This window comes from Amblyomma americanum, chromosome 1 (genome assembly GCF_052857255.1).
Source record: "Amblyomma americanum isolate KBUSLIRL-KWMA chromosome 1, ASM5285725v1, whole genome shotgun sequence".
In the NCBI taxonomy this organism is placed as follows: domain Eukaryota; kingdom Metazoa; phylum Arthropoda; class Arachnida; order Ixodida; family Ixodidae; genus Amblyomma; species Amblyomma americanum.
The window spans coordinates 390883674-390900351 of record NC_135497.1 but is presented as its reverse complement, the minus strand read 5'-3'; the positions used below and the strand labels follow the sequence as shown (position 1 = coordinate 390900351).

General features: G+C 44.5%; 1 protein-coding gene across 1 annotated transcript in view; it reads left to right on the top strand.

The window, feature by feature from the left end:
- Nucleotides 1–16678, top strand: part of LOC144115710 (uncharacterized protein C05D11.1-like) — a 75546-nt gene that overhangs the window by 37706 nt on the left and 21162 nt on the right. The window contains exons 12-17 of the mRNA XM_077650182.1: nt 7193–7336; nt 8289–8465; nt 11254–11356; nt 12261–12394; nt 14124–14390; nt 15881–16044. Of these exons, the coding sequence (XP_077506308.1) occupies nt 7193–7336; nt 8289–8465; nt 11254–11356; nt 12261–12394; nt 14124–14390; nt 15881–16044 (989 nt within the window). The remainder of the gene's footprint in view (nt 1–7192; nt 7337–8288; nt 8466–11253; nt 11357–12260; nt 12395–14123; nt 14391–15880; nt 16045–16678) is intronic.

Sequence of the window (16678 nt, the reverse complement as noted above, 5' to 3'; positions counted from 1 at the left end):
AATCACCAAAAGCCATGGTGGAGCTGAAACATCTTTTGTTTTGACGATTGGTCGGCACTCAATACTTTTCCGCCATCTGTCATGCTCTGTAGCCAGGGTAGTGGCATTAGGGAATCGGAGGTAGCTGGTGTATTCTCTGTTAATCTGTGCACTTTTTCCATTGTAACGCCTTGTATACTACTTGCAGATATGGAGTCAACAAAAATAGATGTCCCTTTGTCGGCATCCTTTTTTATTAGTGTTTTCTTACCTTCATAAGTTGGACTAGCGTCACTGAGGAGCCCTTGTGGATGTTATCTAGCATACTCACATATGCTTGCTCTATATCTGGGTTTCAAAACACCTGCCTGACTGCTGATGTTTCTGCTGAATCAAAGGTTGCCTTGTAGTGCATATTAAAGCCGTATATAGGAAATATTCACTGAGACTGCGCTACCAGATGGTGCGAGTGTTGTTGTGGCTAGCGCGCCCTGTTTGGGGCAGTTTCACGGTGGCTCATGCAGTTTCAAGTACTCTATGGGGTACCTGGCCTGTATCGTTAGTGTGTAACATTTTTGCATATTGTTAAATGCATCAGCATCCACTTTTCTTTGTGGAACACTCTGTGTGCATGAAATTTGCAGCAGAATTATTATGTGCCATGATAGTGTAACCGCGCTGCCCGTTCAGTGTTGGAGTTAGGTGACCATCCTAACTTGTGCCGCAGCTCAACACCAGAACTGGCTGGCTGCACTGCACTCAAGAATGAATATACACGACTTGCAGCTTTTCATATCAGTTGATAACTGTCTGCGACTCATGCGGGACACATCTTGGATGAACAGCACATGATTAATTACCCAAATTCTAAAACTGGCGCTACAGAAACTCATATTTCCAGTGACTGTAGTCCACGAACTGCTGAAGCTTCGCAGGCGCTGTTTCATCAGAAGGGCAAAGCGTTATAGCTGCCTTATATATTTTATGCAATAGAATGGTCAAGAAAATACTGTCCTGCGCTCTTAGCATAAATGGCGGATCCAGTGAAAATGTTTTGCAGTTTTGATTCGTAGTTCTGTCTCAAATGCACATGACCTGGAATCTAAGTTCGCAGCAACACAATGTGCAGTGATTCCGCTGTATTCAGTACTAACCCATCATTTTCATTAGACAGAGATGACAAATTAGGTTAGCTAAGCGAACAGACATGTTACACTTTACTCACCTCTCCAAAAACTGCACTTCGGCAGTCAGCCCCCTCACGCACATCTCTTAGGCTCGCCCGCTTGTTAAACAGTTGCACACTGTCATTTCAATTTCTTTCGCCTTTTGCAACTTAAGCCGTGCACAAGAGAGACCTAGATATTGGTGAATTCAACGCACAGCAGCAGTCTTGTACGTTGCACACCAAGCTGGCGTCTCTGCAGTAGTACTGGGTGATGTTTACACAAAGTGGGACCTAATCATCGTGTCCGCTCTTTTCTGTTTCACGTCGTTCACGGCGCATCCACTCATACATTTTTACAGGTGGGACAGAAATTGCCACCGACGAGACGCGAAAGAGTACAGATCACAAGGACTTAAATGCTGCGGCTGGCTGCAGCAGCCATGCAAGCAGCCATGAGCATGGCGAATGCCATGCTTGCCACTACCGCTTCTTGCGAATGATGTCACGCGAATGCCTCCTAACGGCTTGTTATCTATTCTTCAGGATTTTGTTTAACTTAATTGGTGAGACATGAATGTGATTTAGTAAAACTTGGTGCGGGGCTAGTTGGTTAAACATTTCTTAGAAACAGGTTAGCGCTAAAAGAGACGAACACAAGGCGAGAGAACGACGACAAGACACAGATGAGCGCTGCTAAAAACTGGTTTTATTTTTCGCTCCAGGTTACGTATTTAAAAGCTTGTCACATCACATCATGCGCACAACCAGGGGGCGTCAACATTTTTTTTTTTTCCATATCAAAAAGTTATGAAGTATCACTCACAAATCTTGAGTTTATGGAACGGCAAGCAGCAAGGTATGAAAAAAACGCCAGTAATGGACACGATGAATCAGTGAAAAGGATAAGGAGGAAAAAAACCAAACAGGACGAATAAAAACGTGCTCAGTTCTTTCTTAAACGCGACTCTAGAAATGCCCGCACCACAGAGTATAACGTTATCGAAGCATAGCTTACACACTGTTCTCGTTTTTAATTTATGTGGAAGGCCTCCAGCAAAACTCTGGATTTTCTACTCGCACTTCTGCCTAGAACCATAGCTTCTTTAAACCGTGGCACACATTTGCACTCTAAAACATGCGAAACTAAATTCACAAGCTTGTCTTGCACCCTCAAGTTGTTTGCATGCTCCCTTAAACGATCGTTAAGGCATCGCCCCGTCTGCCTGATATAGCACCTTCCGCAGGAAAGGGGGATCATATACACCACTCCTAGCGCACATCCGACGTAGGCTACTTGATGTTGCGTTTTGCAACCGCGCTTATGATCGCCGCAGATGCGGGGGCACAACTTCTCCAGCTTATTTGGCGCCGAGAAAACAAGTGGCACGTTGTGCCTGCTGGCCACTTTTTTGAGGTTATGCGACGCCTTATGTACATAAGGCATCACCTCAGGCATCGTCTTTGCGCGTTCCATAACAGCCATTTTTTGTCGGGGACCAAACTTCTTTAGGAGGGTTTCAGCATTAACCATTAAGATCGAGCAAGGGAAGCCTGCAGCCAAAAGGCGGTTGACCTGATTCTCCAAGCTAGCATGCATTTGGTGTGGACATAACTTGCGAAGCGCAGATTCCAGACAGAGCGAAGCAATAGCTCTTTTTACAATCTTTGAATGGGTTGAGTCATAGGGCAAAAGCTCTCCTTAAGCACGTGGGAAGTAAGCCCAACAGGTATGTCCTTTGCATAAACTCAGTCTGAGATCCAAGAAATTTATTTCGTTGTTCTTCGGAATTTCATGGGTAAAAACCAGGCCTTTACCATGCTTTTTAAACGTTCTTAGGACCTGTTGGATGGAAGCTGCGAATGTGGAGTCATTAGTAGCTTTTAAAAGGATTCAAAAATCGTCTACGCATCTAAAAGCCTTTAAAACAGGGTCGCCGACAAAAGCTTGATCTGAAAGGCGATGAACGCATGCCAAAAAAATGTAACACAAAATAGGCGCCACCTAGGCGCCAAGTATAAAATCCAGTTTTGCTGGAGGCCTTCCACATAAAAAATGAGAACAGTTGTAAGCAATGCTTCGATAACATTATACTCTGCGGAGCGGGCACTTCTAGAGTCAGATTTAAGAGAACTGCGCACGTTTTTATTCGTCCTGTTTGGTTTTTTTCCTCCTTATCCTTTTCACTGATTCATCTTGTCCATTACTGGCATTTTTTTCATTCCTTGTTGCTTGCCGTTCCATAAACTCAAAATTTGCGAGTGATACTTCATAACTTTTTGATATGGAAAAAAAAATGTTGACGCCCCCTGGTTGTGCGCATGACGGGATGTGACAAGCCTTTAAATATGTACCCTAGAGCGAAAAATAAAATCAGTTGTTAGTAGCGCTCATCTGTGTCGTATCGCCGTTCTCTCGCCTTGTGTTCATCTTTTTTAGCGCTAACCTGTTCCAAAGAAATGAGTGCGATATCTCGTTGAGTACCCGTTGTAAAAGTCTGGCTGTTACTTAGGCTCTTTAGTCTAGCCTTGCAGTGATAAATTTACAAAATATCTCAAGCAAACATATACTACCTAATAGATCAGTACTTTAACTATTTAATATTGCCTTTTTGTCAGGTGTCATGTGTTGTGTTCACATTTATTGTGTTCATCTTGTGTCCAAACTCTCACTTCGCTAGAGTATTTCCGTGCCTCCTGAGGTGCTGCTTGAGGTCATGAAGCATTGTGTATACAAGGTTTTTGAGCAGGATATCTCCAATCTGTATCAATGGATGACTGATCACGTGCTTGATCTCTGGCCTGTATTCTTCTCTTCATTTTTGCAAAGGTTTCCTTGCTTTTTCTTTAATTGAAAATTGGTTTTTGGGGAAAGAAAATGGCGCAGTATCTGTCTCGCATATCACACCTGAACCAGGCTGTAAGGGAAAGGATAAAGGAGGGAGTGAAAGAATAAAGGAAGAAAGAGGTGGAATAATTTCGACCACCTGGGGATCTTTAATGTGCACTGACATCACACAGCACAGGCCGCCTTAGCGTTTTCGCCTCCATCGAAACGCAGCCGCTATGGTCGGGTTCGAACCCGGGTACTCCGGATCAGTAGCCAAGCGCCCTAACCACTGAGCCACCGTGGCGGGGTTCTTCTTTAGTTACAACTGGATTTTTGTATCATTAGTGCCAGTGTTTTTAAGATTAATTTTGGATGGTTGATCTGGCTGTTGCACAACACAGTATAAAACTCCTCTGCTACTAGGACTATGGCCATGTCGTTGAACATTGCCATGTTTCTCTTTTACTGCATACATGTGATCTTCTAAAGCTTTGTTTCTACACTGCGCTGCATATTCCGCTTGGCTTAGCACGCGCAGTCACATCCACTCTTGGCTACATGCGAACACTTTCCAGAACATTCCCTGCTTCATGATAGCTTTTTTCTGCCTCAACCACATCAGCAGCGCACCTGTTCTCTTGTTTCCTTGTCATTGCTTAGTGCGGGTTGCCACATGATACACCTTCCCTTTGCCTCTCCTACCCCCAGGGCCCATCCACAAGTGCTGTGTGGTCGTGGCCGTCAGCTTGTGGACAAAGTCTGAATTGTAGGCTAGCAACTCTGCTAGCATTAAGCAGGAACTTTGGTCTTAGAGCTATTTTCCTTATTTTTTGGCCAATCCTAATGAAATTAAAGTGCCTTGCTCAGTTTGTGATGCTGATTTCAGATATGCAGTTTCTTTCTCTATCAATTAATTATTCCCTAAAATAATTAATTTTATAAGTCACTATCTAGTACCTTGGCACAAAGAAAATGGCTCAATAAAAAAATCATTTTCATTGCATGGCTACATAGTCTCATGAGTAAAGATTGCAATGATCAAGGCAGTTTTTTCATTTTACCCTTATTACAATTGAACCCGCATATTTCGAACTCCCAAAAATATGCCTAAGGGTTAGAAATAACGAGTTATTCGATATAAAGTAGCTGTAAATTTAACAACATGCAAACAGATTGAGATGGGGGAAAAAATGTATGTGATCGCCGCTTTCCACGCACAAATTACCAAGTGGAATAGTCGTGACTTTTTTTTTTCTTCAGCTTCGTTGCCTCGGAGAGAACACATTTTTTAAGGTTATCAATGGACCCCGAACAACTCAGACCACAGCCTTCTATTGATGCAAAGTAACGACAAACCATGCTGAGTTCACAGAGCGCATCGAAACACATGGGCACAGGTTCTCTCATGCCCTCGTCACAATTCGCATCAGTGGCGTCCTGGTTATCCATGACATTGGCAACGATGTCTTCGTCTGTAAGCTCTACCGTGGTGTCACCGTCATCACCTGCAGATACAAAGTCGCCTGCGGCTACTCCACGTAGCACCAGGAAGTTCAAACGAGTGATTCCACAAATCATCAAGAGCCGTGACGGCTTCATTGAGCTTCCCGACAAAGAATTTGCTCCATTCTTCTCTGGGAAACCAAAGACTAGAATGTCTGAAGCAATTGTCTATAGTTTCGGTTTTGACGTCATTTCACAACCCACTCAGCATTGACGGGCGCCTAAGAGGTTGATTTTCAGGTCTCTTCCACTCCTTGGGTTCTGCAGGAGCCGTTCAATCAGACGTTACCTATAAACAACTTTCACCATGCGGTTTTGCCCCCTGGCTCAGGGGTTGAAGCACTGACGTAGCGTTCAGCGGCAGGAAGCAAAGTGCAATGTTGCTGAAGCGAGCACTGCAGTGGTGGGCACAGCCGTTGTCTACGAGAGGCAGATGTTGCGATTTTGGCCTACCAGGTCGTTGTTCCTAGACTTCATTCACTTGGCAAAAAGTTTGCAGGTCATCCACGCTCTTCGATTAGACCTGCAGGTCACCGGAACCAAAAGTGCATTCTGCAAGCATCACAGAGACTTGCTTTTTCTGCCGGGTCTCTTCTCCGCTTTAGCCCAAACATCAGCCTTGTTTTCAAAATGGTGTTCAGCATGCTTCTTGGAATCTTGTACGCTGCGGCGACTTTGGATTTCTTCGCACCTCATTTAACTCACTTGATAATTTCTAGTTGCATGGAAAAGGGGAGGGTCTGCTTTGTCGTGGTTGCTATCACGCGCACGCAAAGACAAGGACAACCATGTGAAATTGCCGGTGGCAGCATGACGCAGCGTATGTGTGAACTGCATGAAAATGTGAACACAACTGGCTCAGTGCTCTAAAAACGTATATTCTGGTTAGCTGGGCACACGCCCACCGCCTACGTTGTGGAAAATCCACATCATCATTGGTATGTGCGCTGCGTAGCCCCATAGCAACAGTAGCACTCGCAGGTCCATGGGGGAAAGCAAACCTCAAGAGATGTATTGAGGGAAAGCCAGCTTTTTGAGTTGCCCGGTGTTGCCTGAAGTTTTGCCTATTGGATGTGATGGCTAATTTTTGTGCGATATAGCCCTACATTTTCCAGTACATTAATGTTGTAGCTTTACGGTGCTCGAAAATAATTTGATATAAAAGATTATTCGACATAATCGGGTTACTGTAGTAATTTTGCATCACTTAGAATAACATTGAATGTGTTCCTATCAGGCATCCCTACACTTTGCAAAATAAAATTTTTTTTAAGACTGTTTGAACAGTTCTGCTTTGAACATTGGTAACATTGCGCGTTCAGCTTACCTTGGCCAAAAAAAAAAAATTATATCTATCTGTCCTAGATGCAGAGATATCTATGCACCAAAACTCCCAGGAGTCCAAAATTTTCGAGCCGTTTTATTGCCTGTTTCTGCACAGATTCAGCCCAAACAATTAGCTACATTCACTGTTACGTTCAAAACACTTATTCCAGAAGGAAAAAATGGTAGAGTTTGAGAGCCTTATCTTTTTTAATGACCATTTGTTTTTAGTGACCATTTGAAAAATGACCATTCGTGGGTCATTTTTTGGTCCCAAAGACTGGTCCCCCCTCCTCAACTGCTGCCGTTGAAACAGTGTTGGGTGGGGCTTGGTAAAATGTCTTGATGTATAGCCTCACGTGCTTGTGTTTGCCTTTTGTCTTTCAACGCAGGTAATTGGGGAGCCCAGCCCTGAAATGCTAAAGGAGCTGACTGATGCACAGAACCTGAGAGTCCAGCGACAGCGAGAGATCCTTGGCGAGGAAGGCCTCGCTAAGCGTGCTGAGGCCCTGGAAAAGGCTATTGAGGCCAATGAGGCATGTCCTCCTAGTGCAACGCTAGTTGCATGTTCAGTAGCCGTTCTGTATCAGATTAAAGGGGTCATATGGTCTGCCAACAAATCGGGGTTTTACGCTGCAGCTACTGGCCATGGCTTTGTTATGAGTACTTAAAAAACAAGTAGAGCTCTACGCGCGCTTTTGAATTAGAAATTGCAGTTAAAAGTTGTTGGCTCTAAGCCCCTCCTCAGGCAGCGGCAGCAATATTGAAGCAGCCTGATTGATGTCATGACTGGATAGCACCGCTGTCTGCTGCAATGCTGCCGCATGCATGGCTGGTGCGGACCAGAGAGCGCGCCTACTCGAGTCCGGTTTTGGCGCATTATGGTGCAGTCACCGAGATCAGGCAGAAGCTAGGCAGAAAGTAGAAGCACACAGGCCTTTGTTATCTTCGTCTCATGGGGTGTGGGCTCCTCAGCACTATAGCAACCCCGCATCATCCCTTCAACTTCCCCCCTTCATATCTCCGCACCCCTAGCCCAAACAACGAACAACCTACTCCCCTACACTCATTACGCGCAGTGCGCAGTTCAATCATTCTGTCGCGAGCAAGCACATGACTGTCAACTTATGTTATCGTGGATTGCTAGCACACCAGTGTTGCCTGGCTGCCACACGGTTCAGAAAAACTTAAAAATCAATTACAGATTACTCACTGCACCAAATGAGCTCATATTTTGCCCACTTGTTCGGACATGCATAACGAACAACATGCAGTAAACAACCAGAGTGTGAAAATTTGTGTCATGACCCCTTTAATGATACCTTGAGCAGTTTTTGCCTCTGGTAAAAATGTTCATAGTGTCAATAATTTCAGTGTTGCTTGTGAGTTTGTTGCCCAAGACACTCGATTTTAAATTTAGTTGGAATGCTCCCTTTTTTTTTGCTTATTGATGGTTTCAAACATGACTTCTTGCTGCTGACGGTGCAGAGAGAACCGCCAAAGGAGATGATCCTGGCCGTTCAAGTTCCGCCCATATCGACCATCAGCTTCCACAGCTTGCAGCGTGCCTGCAATGCCCAGAGTGAAAAGGGCATCTTGTCTTTTGGTCTTAATGGGATCCCTTTCCGATTTGAGCTGGATCACATCAAGACTAACTTCGTCACGGTGAGTGTTCATTCGCATCCCTCGTGGTGAGGTGTGGTCGATATTTCAAATCTGTAAATGTCTGCGGTGTTCTCGTTTGTTCACTCCCACTCAGTCTCGCAGTAAGCCATGGGTGAGCTATTAACTGACACCAGTCTGCGACTTCAGCAAGACAGGGTGGTGCTGCTGTCACCATCTGAGTCAACTGTGGTAAAAACTGGGTTGCGCTGTGTAGGAATGTATGTAAACATCATGGATCAGTACATAAGTAGTTTCCTGATTTCGTACTGAACCGATGAGGTTATCCTTCATGACCAAAAGCTGAATACAACCTAGAACTGAGTACGAAAAAGTGAAATGTCATATCAAAGGCGATGTATTTTTAAAACCCTGTGATATGTGTATGAGCATGGGAGTCATCCCCCCTGCCGGGGGTACCGGGCGGGAGCACAACTCACAGAAACGCACGTAAGCAAAACTTTTTCACATATTTATCTCGTTTCACAGCGTACCCATGAAGGCAGCTGTTCGTTAAGTTGGGAAGTACTTTGAAGAAGAGTGTGTCAAAGTATGATGCGTTATTTCAAAGCTATTTTAAAAATGCCACAATAAGGTGCTCTATCTGCTGAGTGTTGCTCCGAATCGCGCAAGCTTCTTGTGGAGTCCAACATGCTGTCACATGCACTGCATTTGCTCACAATACAGTTGTTCAAACTAGACACCCTAGATAAGTTTACATGGAAGAGTCTGCAAACAGCACAGTAAACAAACTGCATGCAGTAGCAGACGACTGCACCGCTAGATCAACACCAGGTTTACAAACATTGGTGACACTTGCGGGCGCCGAAGCCGGGGCGGCTGGGGGCTATCGTCGGCGCCATCAGCTGCTACCATGCATGGTTCTCTTTCGTTCGCATGCCATGGCATTTGAGAACTGCTTCATCATGTGATGCTGTCTAGGCTGTCTGGTTTGAATGGCACTATTTGCTAGGAAATGTAGCGCATGTAGCAGCGTGTAGAACTCCACAAGAAGCTTGCACAGTTTGGAGGAACACCTAGCGGATAGAGCGCTGTTCGGGGCCTTGTCCGCCTTCGCAACGCACATTTGTCATGCCGTTTTAAAAGGTTTGAACTGACATACCGTAGTTTGTCGCACTTTTCTTCAGAGTACTTGCAAACTCTAAATAAACAGCTGCCTCCATGGGTACTTCATGAAACGAGCAAAATATTTCTGACAGTTTTCCTCAAATTTGTGTTTATGGGTCACACTCCCACCCTGTACCCCTAGTGGGGGTGAGTCCCACACAAACATATCGTGGTGTTTTAGAAATTCAGCGCAATCCACATTTAATTAATAGGGGCACTGTGAAATCAAAAAACTGGTTCGAAAACTTTCGCTAAAGTGTATTCTTATGGGCCGTAACTTCAACTTTCACCACCAGCCGGCTTTAGCTGCGTTCGGAAACATGGTGCTGGTGTATGTAATGTGCGCGCTGGTCTTGACACCAGGATTGCATCGTCAGGTGGCACCTGCATGCATTGTTGCATGGTTGAGAACTTGGATGGGGTCATTACTTTTGTCCCTGTTAGTACACAAACCCACAGGCACCTTTCACTATTTTTTTTACTTTGGTTTTTCAGGCCCTTAAAAGATAATTTGGATACAGGGAGTTACATTAACTGGAAGGAGCATAGAAATAAAAATCGTTCAGTGATAGAAATTGTTTTACGAGGATATTTTAACTAAATGATAAACTGTGTCTAGTGGCAGGGGATTGAATATCTATAGGGCTTGACTGTAGCCTCCTTTACACTGTGGTTACAACACTTGCTGAATAACCCTCCATTCACTTTACAACTGTCTGTAATTTGAGGGTGCTGTATATCCAGAAGTTGGTCACAGTTTGAAGCATATTTAAGGTGGCAGCAACCTTTCTTTTAGTGCACACTGCATTTGGGAAGTGAAACAGTGGCAGCAGGTGGCACCAGCTGTTTATGAACCAGGGTAACTGCCTTACTTTTCCAAACCATGGTGTCTGCATCAACCTTTGTGCAGTTGCAATTGCCTCCAAGTGTTCGAGACATTGAGATGGAGCTCTATAAAGACCTCTATGTTTTGACGTCTTGCAGCATGTCACGACCTCAGTACATCGGTATTTTTGCATTTTGTTAGCATTGCATTGTACCTATGACAGTTACAAGTTAGAAATGACAGTCACACACTCACCTGCAAGACTTCTTACATAGCACACTCAGCTGTCCATTTCGAGTGCTCTAAAGCACTGTGAAAAACTGCATTATGTATTGCATATCGAAACAGGGTGCTTCTGTTTTTTCTTTACTTGGGATTTTCGAGTTCTTGCCTGTCATTCGAGGATAGGGTTCACTGTTAACCTCAACGCTATAGTCGGATACAACTCGAGAACAAAGTGGCAAATGCCCCTCAAGGAAAGCTCACCAGCCTATGGCGTCTACCAGCCGTCCTGACATCGCTGTTAATCCGCTTAAACCATGGTTAATCCTCTCCCAGGATAGTAAAACCTCCCAGGACGTTGGCATGTGCATGCCTCATTGCATTCTACTTGGAGGCAGGCACTCAGAAAGGATTTTCCGCACTAAACGGTCTCAGAAGCCAGATCAGCTGTTGGTGCTGCCTGCATGTAAAGAACAGCTACTACAGAATTAACTTCTGTGGAACACTTTTGAAGCTTTTAGTGCATATCCGAAGGAAACACCTAGCACAAGTTCTGGGCCGGGTCCAGAAACTTCATGAATTTAACTGTTTCGCAAACTTTTTACTTGTGCCCAGATGACTGTTATCCTCAACACAAGTGGGATCTCCCAGGACCTTCGAATGCATGTCCCACTTTTTCTAGAGCTGCTTCACGAGTCACCGGTCATGACAAAAGGAGGTGAGTTAGACTTGGCGAATGTGTGACCAAAAAAAATTACTGTCTAAACTATAGGCCATGGCTCAGCAAGAGCCAGGATTTACCTCCATTTTCTCCCCTCTTTTCTCTCTCCTTCCTTCTCTTTCTGTATTCTTTTCTTCTTTCTTGGCTTGGCTTCTGTCTTCTTTCGTCTCTCTTGGCATGGCTTGTCTTGGCTAGCCTCTGCTTGTGGATTTCTATGACTGTTACTGCAACGGGCTTCAATTACTATATTTTATGGTCTATAGGTTGGACCTTTATGTAAGTCGCACCCCCAGCAAAACGGTATTTTTTCCAAAAAAGATCACACTTAAGTCACTCCGTGTACAAGACACACTTGTTTATTCAGAGTGCAATGAAAATATACACTTTGCAGCAGCTGCTGCACACAGGCACTTCTCGAGCTCTGGCAGATGTACCTTCTTGCCACAGTTTGCCTTTTTGTTGGCTGAATCGACCAGAGCATTCATGTGGCTTTGCCCAAATCCCTGATAATTTTTTCGGCCATGCCGAAGTGTCTCCCTGGTGCCCGGTTCTCATTCTCCAGTGTATATTCAACGATATGCAACTTGAGTTTTGCATCGCAGCTCCTTCGTCTAGCAGGTGGCATCATGTTGAGCAAAAATGACGCGCACAATGCCAAATGGACATAACACCAAAATCAAAACTGTCAAGAATATGGCTGGACCGGCTGGGCTACTGCACTGGATGCGGTGGCCGGATTCGGTCTGGTTGTGGCGAGATATGGTTCTCCTCATCAGATAAAGATCTAAAAATAATTTTTTTTGTCTCTTACACATCAATTTTCTTTTCGAAAATGGTTGCTGGGCACCGCAAAAGATGGGTGACCATTTGTGCTTCAACACACTGCTGTTTACTTGTGCAGGGCGCATGAACCACAATGATGTCATCAACAAGCTGGAGGCAGACACCATACACATTGCCACTGGACTGGGCCTTGAGAACAGCACAAGGTTCTTTGCAGGCTCGCATGCCCAGTGTGCCTGCCTCCGCCTCTTGGTATGGATGCCACCGTGGTGCTCCTAATGGGCACTTAAGCTGGACATTGAATTCCAGCTAACGCATTCATTTTTATTTTTGCCATGCACATGCTGCTCTATGCTTAGTTTTTCTTCATAGTGAAAGAGTTTCACATTCAAAGTATAGTGCTTTGCACTGTCATAAGGCACTGGTGGTGTTTGCATCCTCCAGTGTGACCTAAGAGAACGTTTATTGTTAAGCTGTTCAAATTAGCAATCTTATATAATGATTCACTTTTATTTCATGTTATTTAATTATGTAATTAAATATGAGGGAAATGCAGCAAATGGTCTAGGGCTTGAACTGGCAGTATGCAATGGTAGGCTAACTTACGTTGCGTTAAACTAAAACTAATGTCCAACAGCTTGGTGAAGAGACAACAGGTTACAGTTTACGAAAGCTACTGAAAGCATAGAGTATATATCTATGCCAAATAGTCGCTGCAGGTCCGAGATTCTGAGTATAAGAATTAGCTAGAGTGCATTTGGCTTTCATCCCCAATTCATAACAGCAGCGCATGCCAGTATCCCTGAGAATTAAAATCCATGACCAGTATATCTCACCAGTATTACCAGTGGGGCCAAATCTTCTAGGTTAACAAAGATTAGAAATAAGGCTAAGGACAGTGCTGTGAGTAAAGGAAAATGATAGATGTAGTACATAGAGCAAGAAAAAGGCAGCAGGAATTGGAGCACCGACTCAAGTTGAGCATGTTTTAGGTGATGATAAATTATTCGTGGGTGATCAATGCTATTGATGTGGAAGGGAATGCGACAGCATGTGAGCTTCGATTTCATGAGCGCAGTGATTCGTTGTGCCCTCTTTGTGCAGAGAAGCAAACTAGCGCAGTGCCACGGATTTGCGGCGCTCACTGTACGCAGAGAAGCAAACTATTGCTTGTGGTGTGAGCAGAGCACGAGAGGCTGGCAGTCACACGCATGCGAAAGGCTGCAGTGATGGCCGAGTGGTCTAAAGCAGCAGGCAGCGAAGCTGATCTGTTTACACCACGACAGGTTCAAATCCCACCCGCACAGTGATAAGTATGGGAGGTTTTTTATATAATCAAGGTCGCAACACTGTACACCTACCCACACAGACACACATGTATGATGTACAGGGGCTTTTCTTCACGATGGGACATCTATTGCTATCACATTATAAAGAGAAAACGGACATCGGCAGGCCGTGTAATTTGCAGAACTTATAATTGGTAACCTGTTAGGTTGTGGGAGTGGTTACCAATAAAATGGAAACATAAACAAGGACAGAAGTGAGTGGGCTGGAGGGATGAGCTTGGAAAATTTGCTGGGATAGGATGGCTGTGTCTGCAGGCAAGGGACAGTTGGAGATCATCAGGAGAGACCTTTGTCATGCAGCAAACTGAACTCTGAGAAGGTTGATGATGATGGTTCTGAGATTTTACTATAGAATTAGCTTCAATTCTTGCAGCACGGACCGTTTCTGCAACATTCATTCTTTGCGCTTTTTCTCACCAGAGCAACTGTGCTGATGAGCTCATACCAGTTGCTGGCAGCTGCTCCTGTAGTTGTACCCATGTTAACCTCTGCAAGCAAGTGCACTCATTTTAAAGCACTTTTCACATTTCACAAAACACTTGGTGCCTGTGAATCGGTCTAATGGTCTTCTACAAGGCATAGATCATTTTGCAGTAACTTACTAAAGTACTTGTTATTCCCCTTGGATGTAGGTGGACCAAGAGAAGTACTTTCATGGTGTGCAGTGGGTGCACGACCTACTAACAGGCATAGAGTTTGAGCCAGATCGCATCCAAGTAGTAGCAAACAAAATGGGCAAGGACGTGGTCAAGAAGAAGCGCTCCGGCATAAAGATCACAGGCACACTCATCCGGACAATCGCCTATCAGCCAGAGAGTAACCAAGCTGCGGGCAGCATGCTGCGCCAGCAGACATTCCTCTGCGACTTAATGCGCCAGCTGAAGGTGGACAGCACCAAGGTGGGCGTCCTTCACACTGCATGCCACCCTGGCTCCATAAACTTTCAGCATTTCAATTTCCAAACGGAATGGAGCCCGGCACTAAAGAACACCTTGTTCTTTTGTGGACTGCTCCAAGTGCACTTTTCAAGACCTGAAGCAGTAATCTAAACGTTGGTTAGGCTGGCATTTTTGGAAGTGTGGGCAGATATTGGAATGCTGACAGCCTGCATGTCAGTCTGATGATCACTAAATGATTTAATTTACATTATAATTTACTATTCTGGGGAAAGTAAGGGTGTTCTTATTTTTTTGCATTCATTGTCGTTTCCTTTCACACTGTGTTCTCCAGGCTATGTGGCTGTCACAAACAAATCCACGCCTGTATCCACCTGTGTCAAGGAACAACTTTATAGATTGCATGGTTGAATTTTTGCTGGCCAAAGGGCATATTTGGGATTAGTACACTTGTACCTCGTTATAGCTAGAAGATCAAAAATCATAAAATATTTTGATATGAGCAAAATTGACATTATAAATTTTGTCAAAAATGCATGCAGGAACAGCCAAGGGTAAGAGGGTGAAGGGCATTTTAAGGTATATAATGACTTCCATTTGCCTCTTTCGTATGCACGAAAAGCTTAGTTTAGTCAGTAAAGTAGCAGCAACTCGGGACACCCATATTAGGGTGCAAGAAGAGACCTTTTCCTAAGCGCCATTTGAAGGCACGCCAGCTATGTTGGATTCCTCACTTGACAGCTGTGTTGCACAAAATTGACACTAGCGTGTGGGCCATAAAGGCTGGAGCCATGGTGCAATGGCTTGCTGCACCAGCATCGTCTAAGTGAAGTGCGGTGAGGCCTGCCGCCTTGGCACTGACGGTTTGACATATCTGTTTCATGTCCCCACGATGTTTGGCATGTAAAGTAAGAATTTTGAGTATTCGCTTAGAAGCTTTGGTAGAGTGTAAGGTAGCTACTATTGCATTATATCCGTGTTTGATATACCTATCAAGATTCAGCTGCAGTAGCTATCACTTTCTGTCCATGTAAGGAGCCCTGTGAACCAATATTTTTTTACATCTTACTGACAACTACGCCTAAATATAGTAAATGACAGTCTTCAAATGCAAAATAGAAAAATGACAACAACCGTTAGACAGCTCTATTTTTGTTTAGTTACAGTAAAAAAAAAATCCCATTCTTCTCATAGCCATTGCATGTGGTTGAGTCACCTGTCTTGGAAGGCAAAGATTTAAGTCCGTTGTGAAGCATGTAGTTGTGCAAATCACTTTGTTATGCTTCCACTAACAAGTGTTCAAATGCAAAATAGAAAAATGACAACAACCGTTAAACAGCTCTATTTTTGTTTAGTTACAGTAAAAAAAAAAATGTGCCATTCTTCTCATAGCCATTGCATGTGGTTGAGTCACCTGTCTTGGAAGGCAAAGATTTAAGTCCATTGTGAAGCATGTAGTTGTGCAAATCACTTTGTTATGCTTCCACTAACAGGTGGTGAAAAAGCTGTTGGAGGTGAAAGAATTCCTGACGCGGCCTGAAAACGTGACAGTGCACTTGGCCGCCAACATTGAGAAGTTGTCATTGATTGGGGATCTGCGGCTGCCCTGGACAACCTGCCTTTCCCAGCAGCCAAAGCTTGCATCTCCTATCAAAAGGTATGCTTCCAGGAGGGTATTACAGTCTGAACTTCAGTGTGAGCTACCAGAGCTTGTCGTTTATTCCAGTGAATTGTAGTGCAAATTTGCAGTGAAAAAAAATATATATATTGCAGAAACCACTACACTGGTTTTCTATGATGTGCAAGAGCATTTGTCACGACTCTCGCAATGCAACTCACTTTGAATTCGTGTTGCAAGAAATGCATCGCAGTGTAGGCATCGGTCCCGGCTGTAGAGGATTGCTCTGGCACATGACAGCGCCTAAGTTCACACATCTTTTTGAGTTTTGCCTCGTGTTCCTTGGCGGTTTTGCGGGCGCATTGTCGTCAAGTGGCTTTCCGCATCTGTTGTAGGCGCCGCTGCTTCTCAGCCTTCACTGCGCATTGGAGACTGCTGACTTCCCGCATCTGTTGTAGGCGCTGCTGTTTCGCATCGTCCTACTTCTTTGCGTATTGGCAGCATTAGGCCCTTATGTTCCTCGATGGCTCCTCGTATCTATTGTAGACACCGTTGCTTCTCAGCCTTTGCTGCACATCGCCGATGCTTGACAGCTGCATGTCGACGTTTTCTTTCAAAGAAGCTCTTGTTCTTTGGGTGTTGGTCACTTGCAAGGCCCCATCTTGTCTGACAC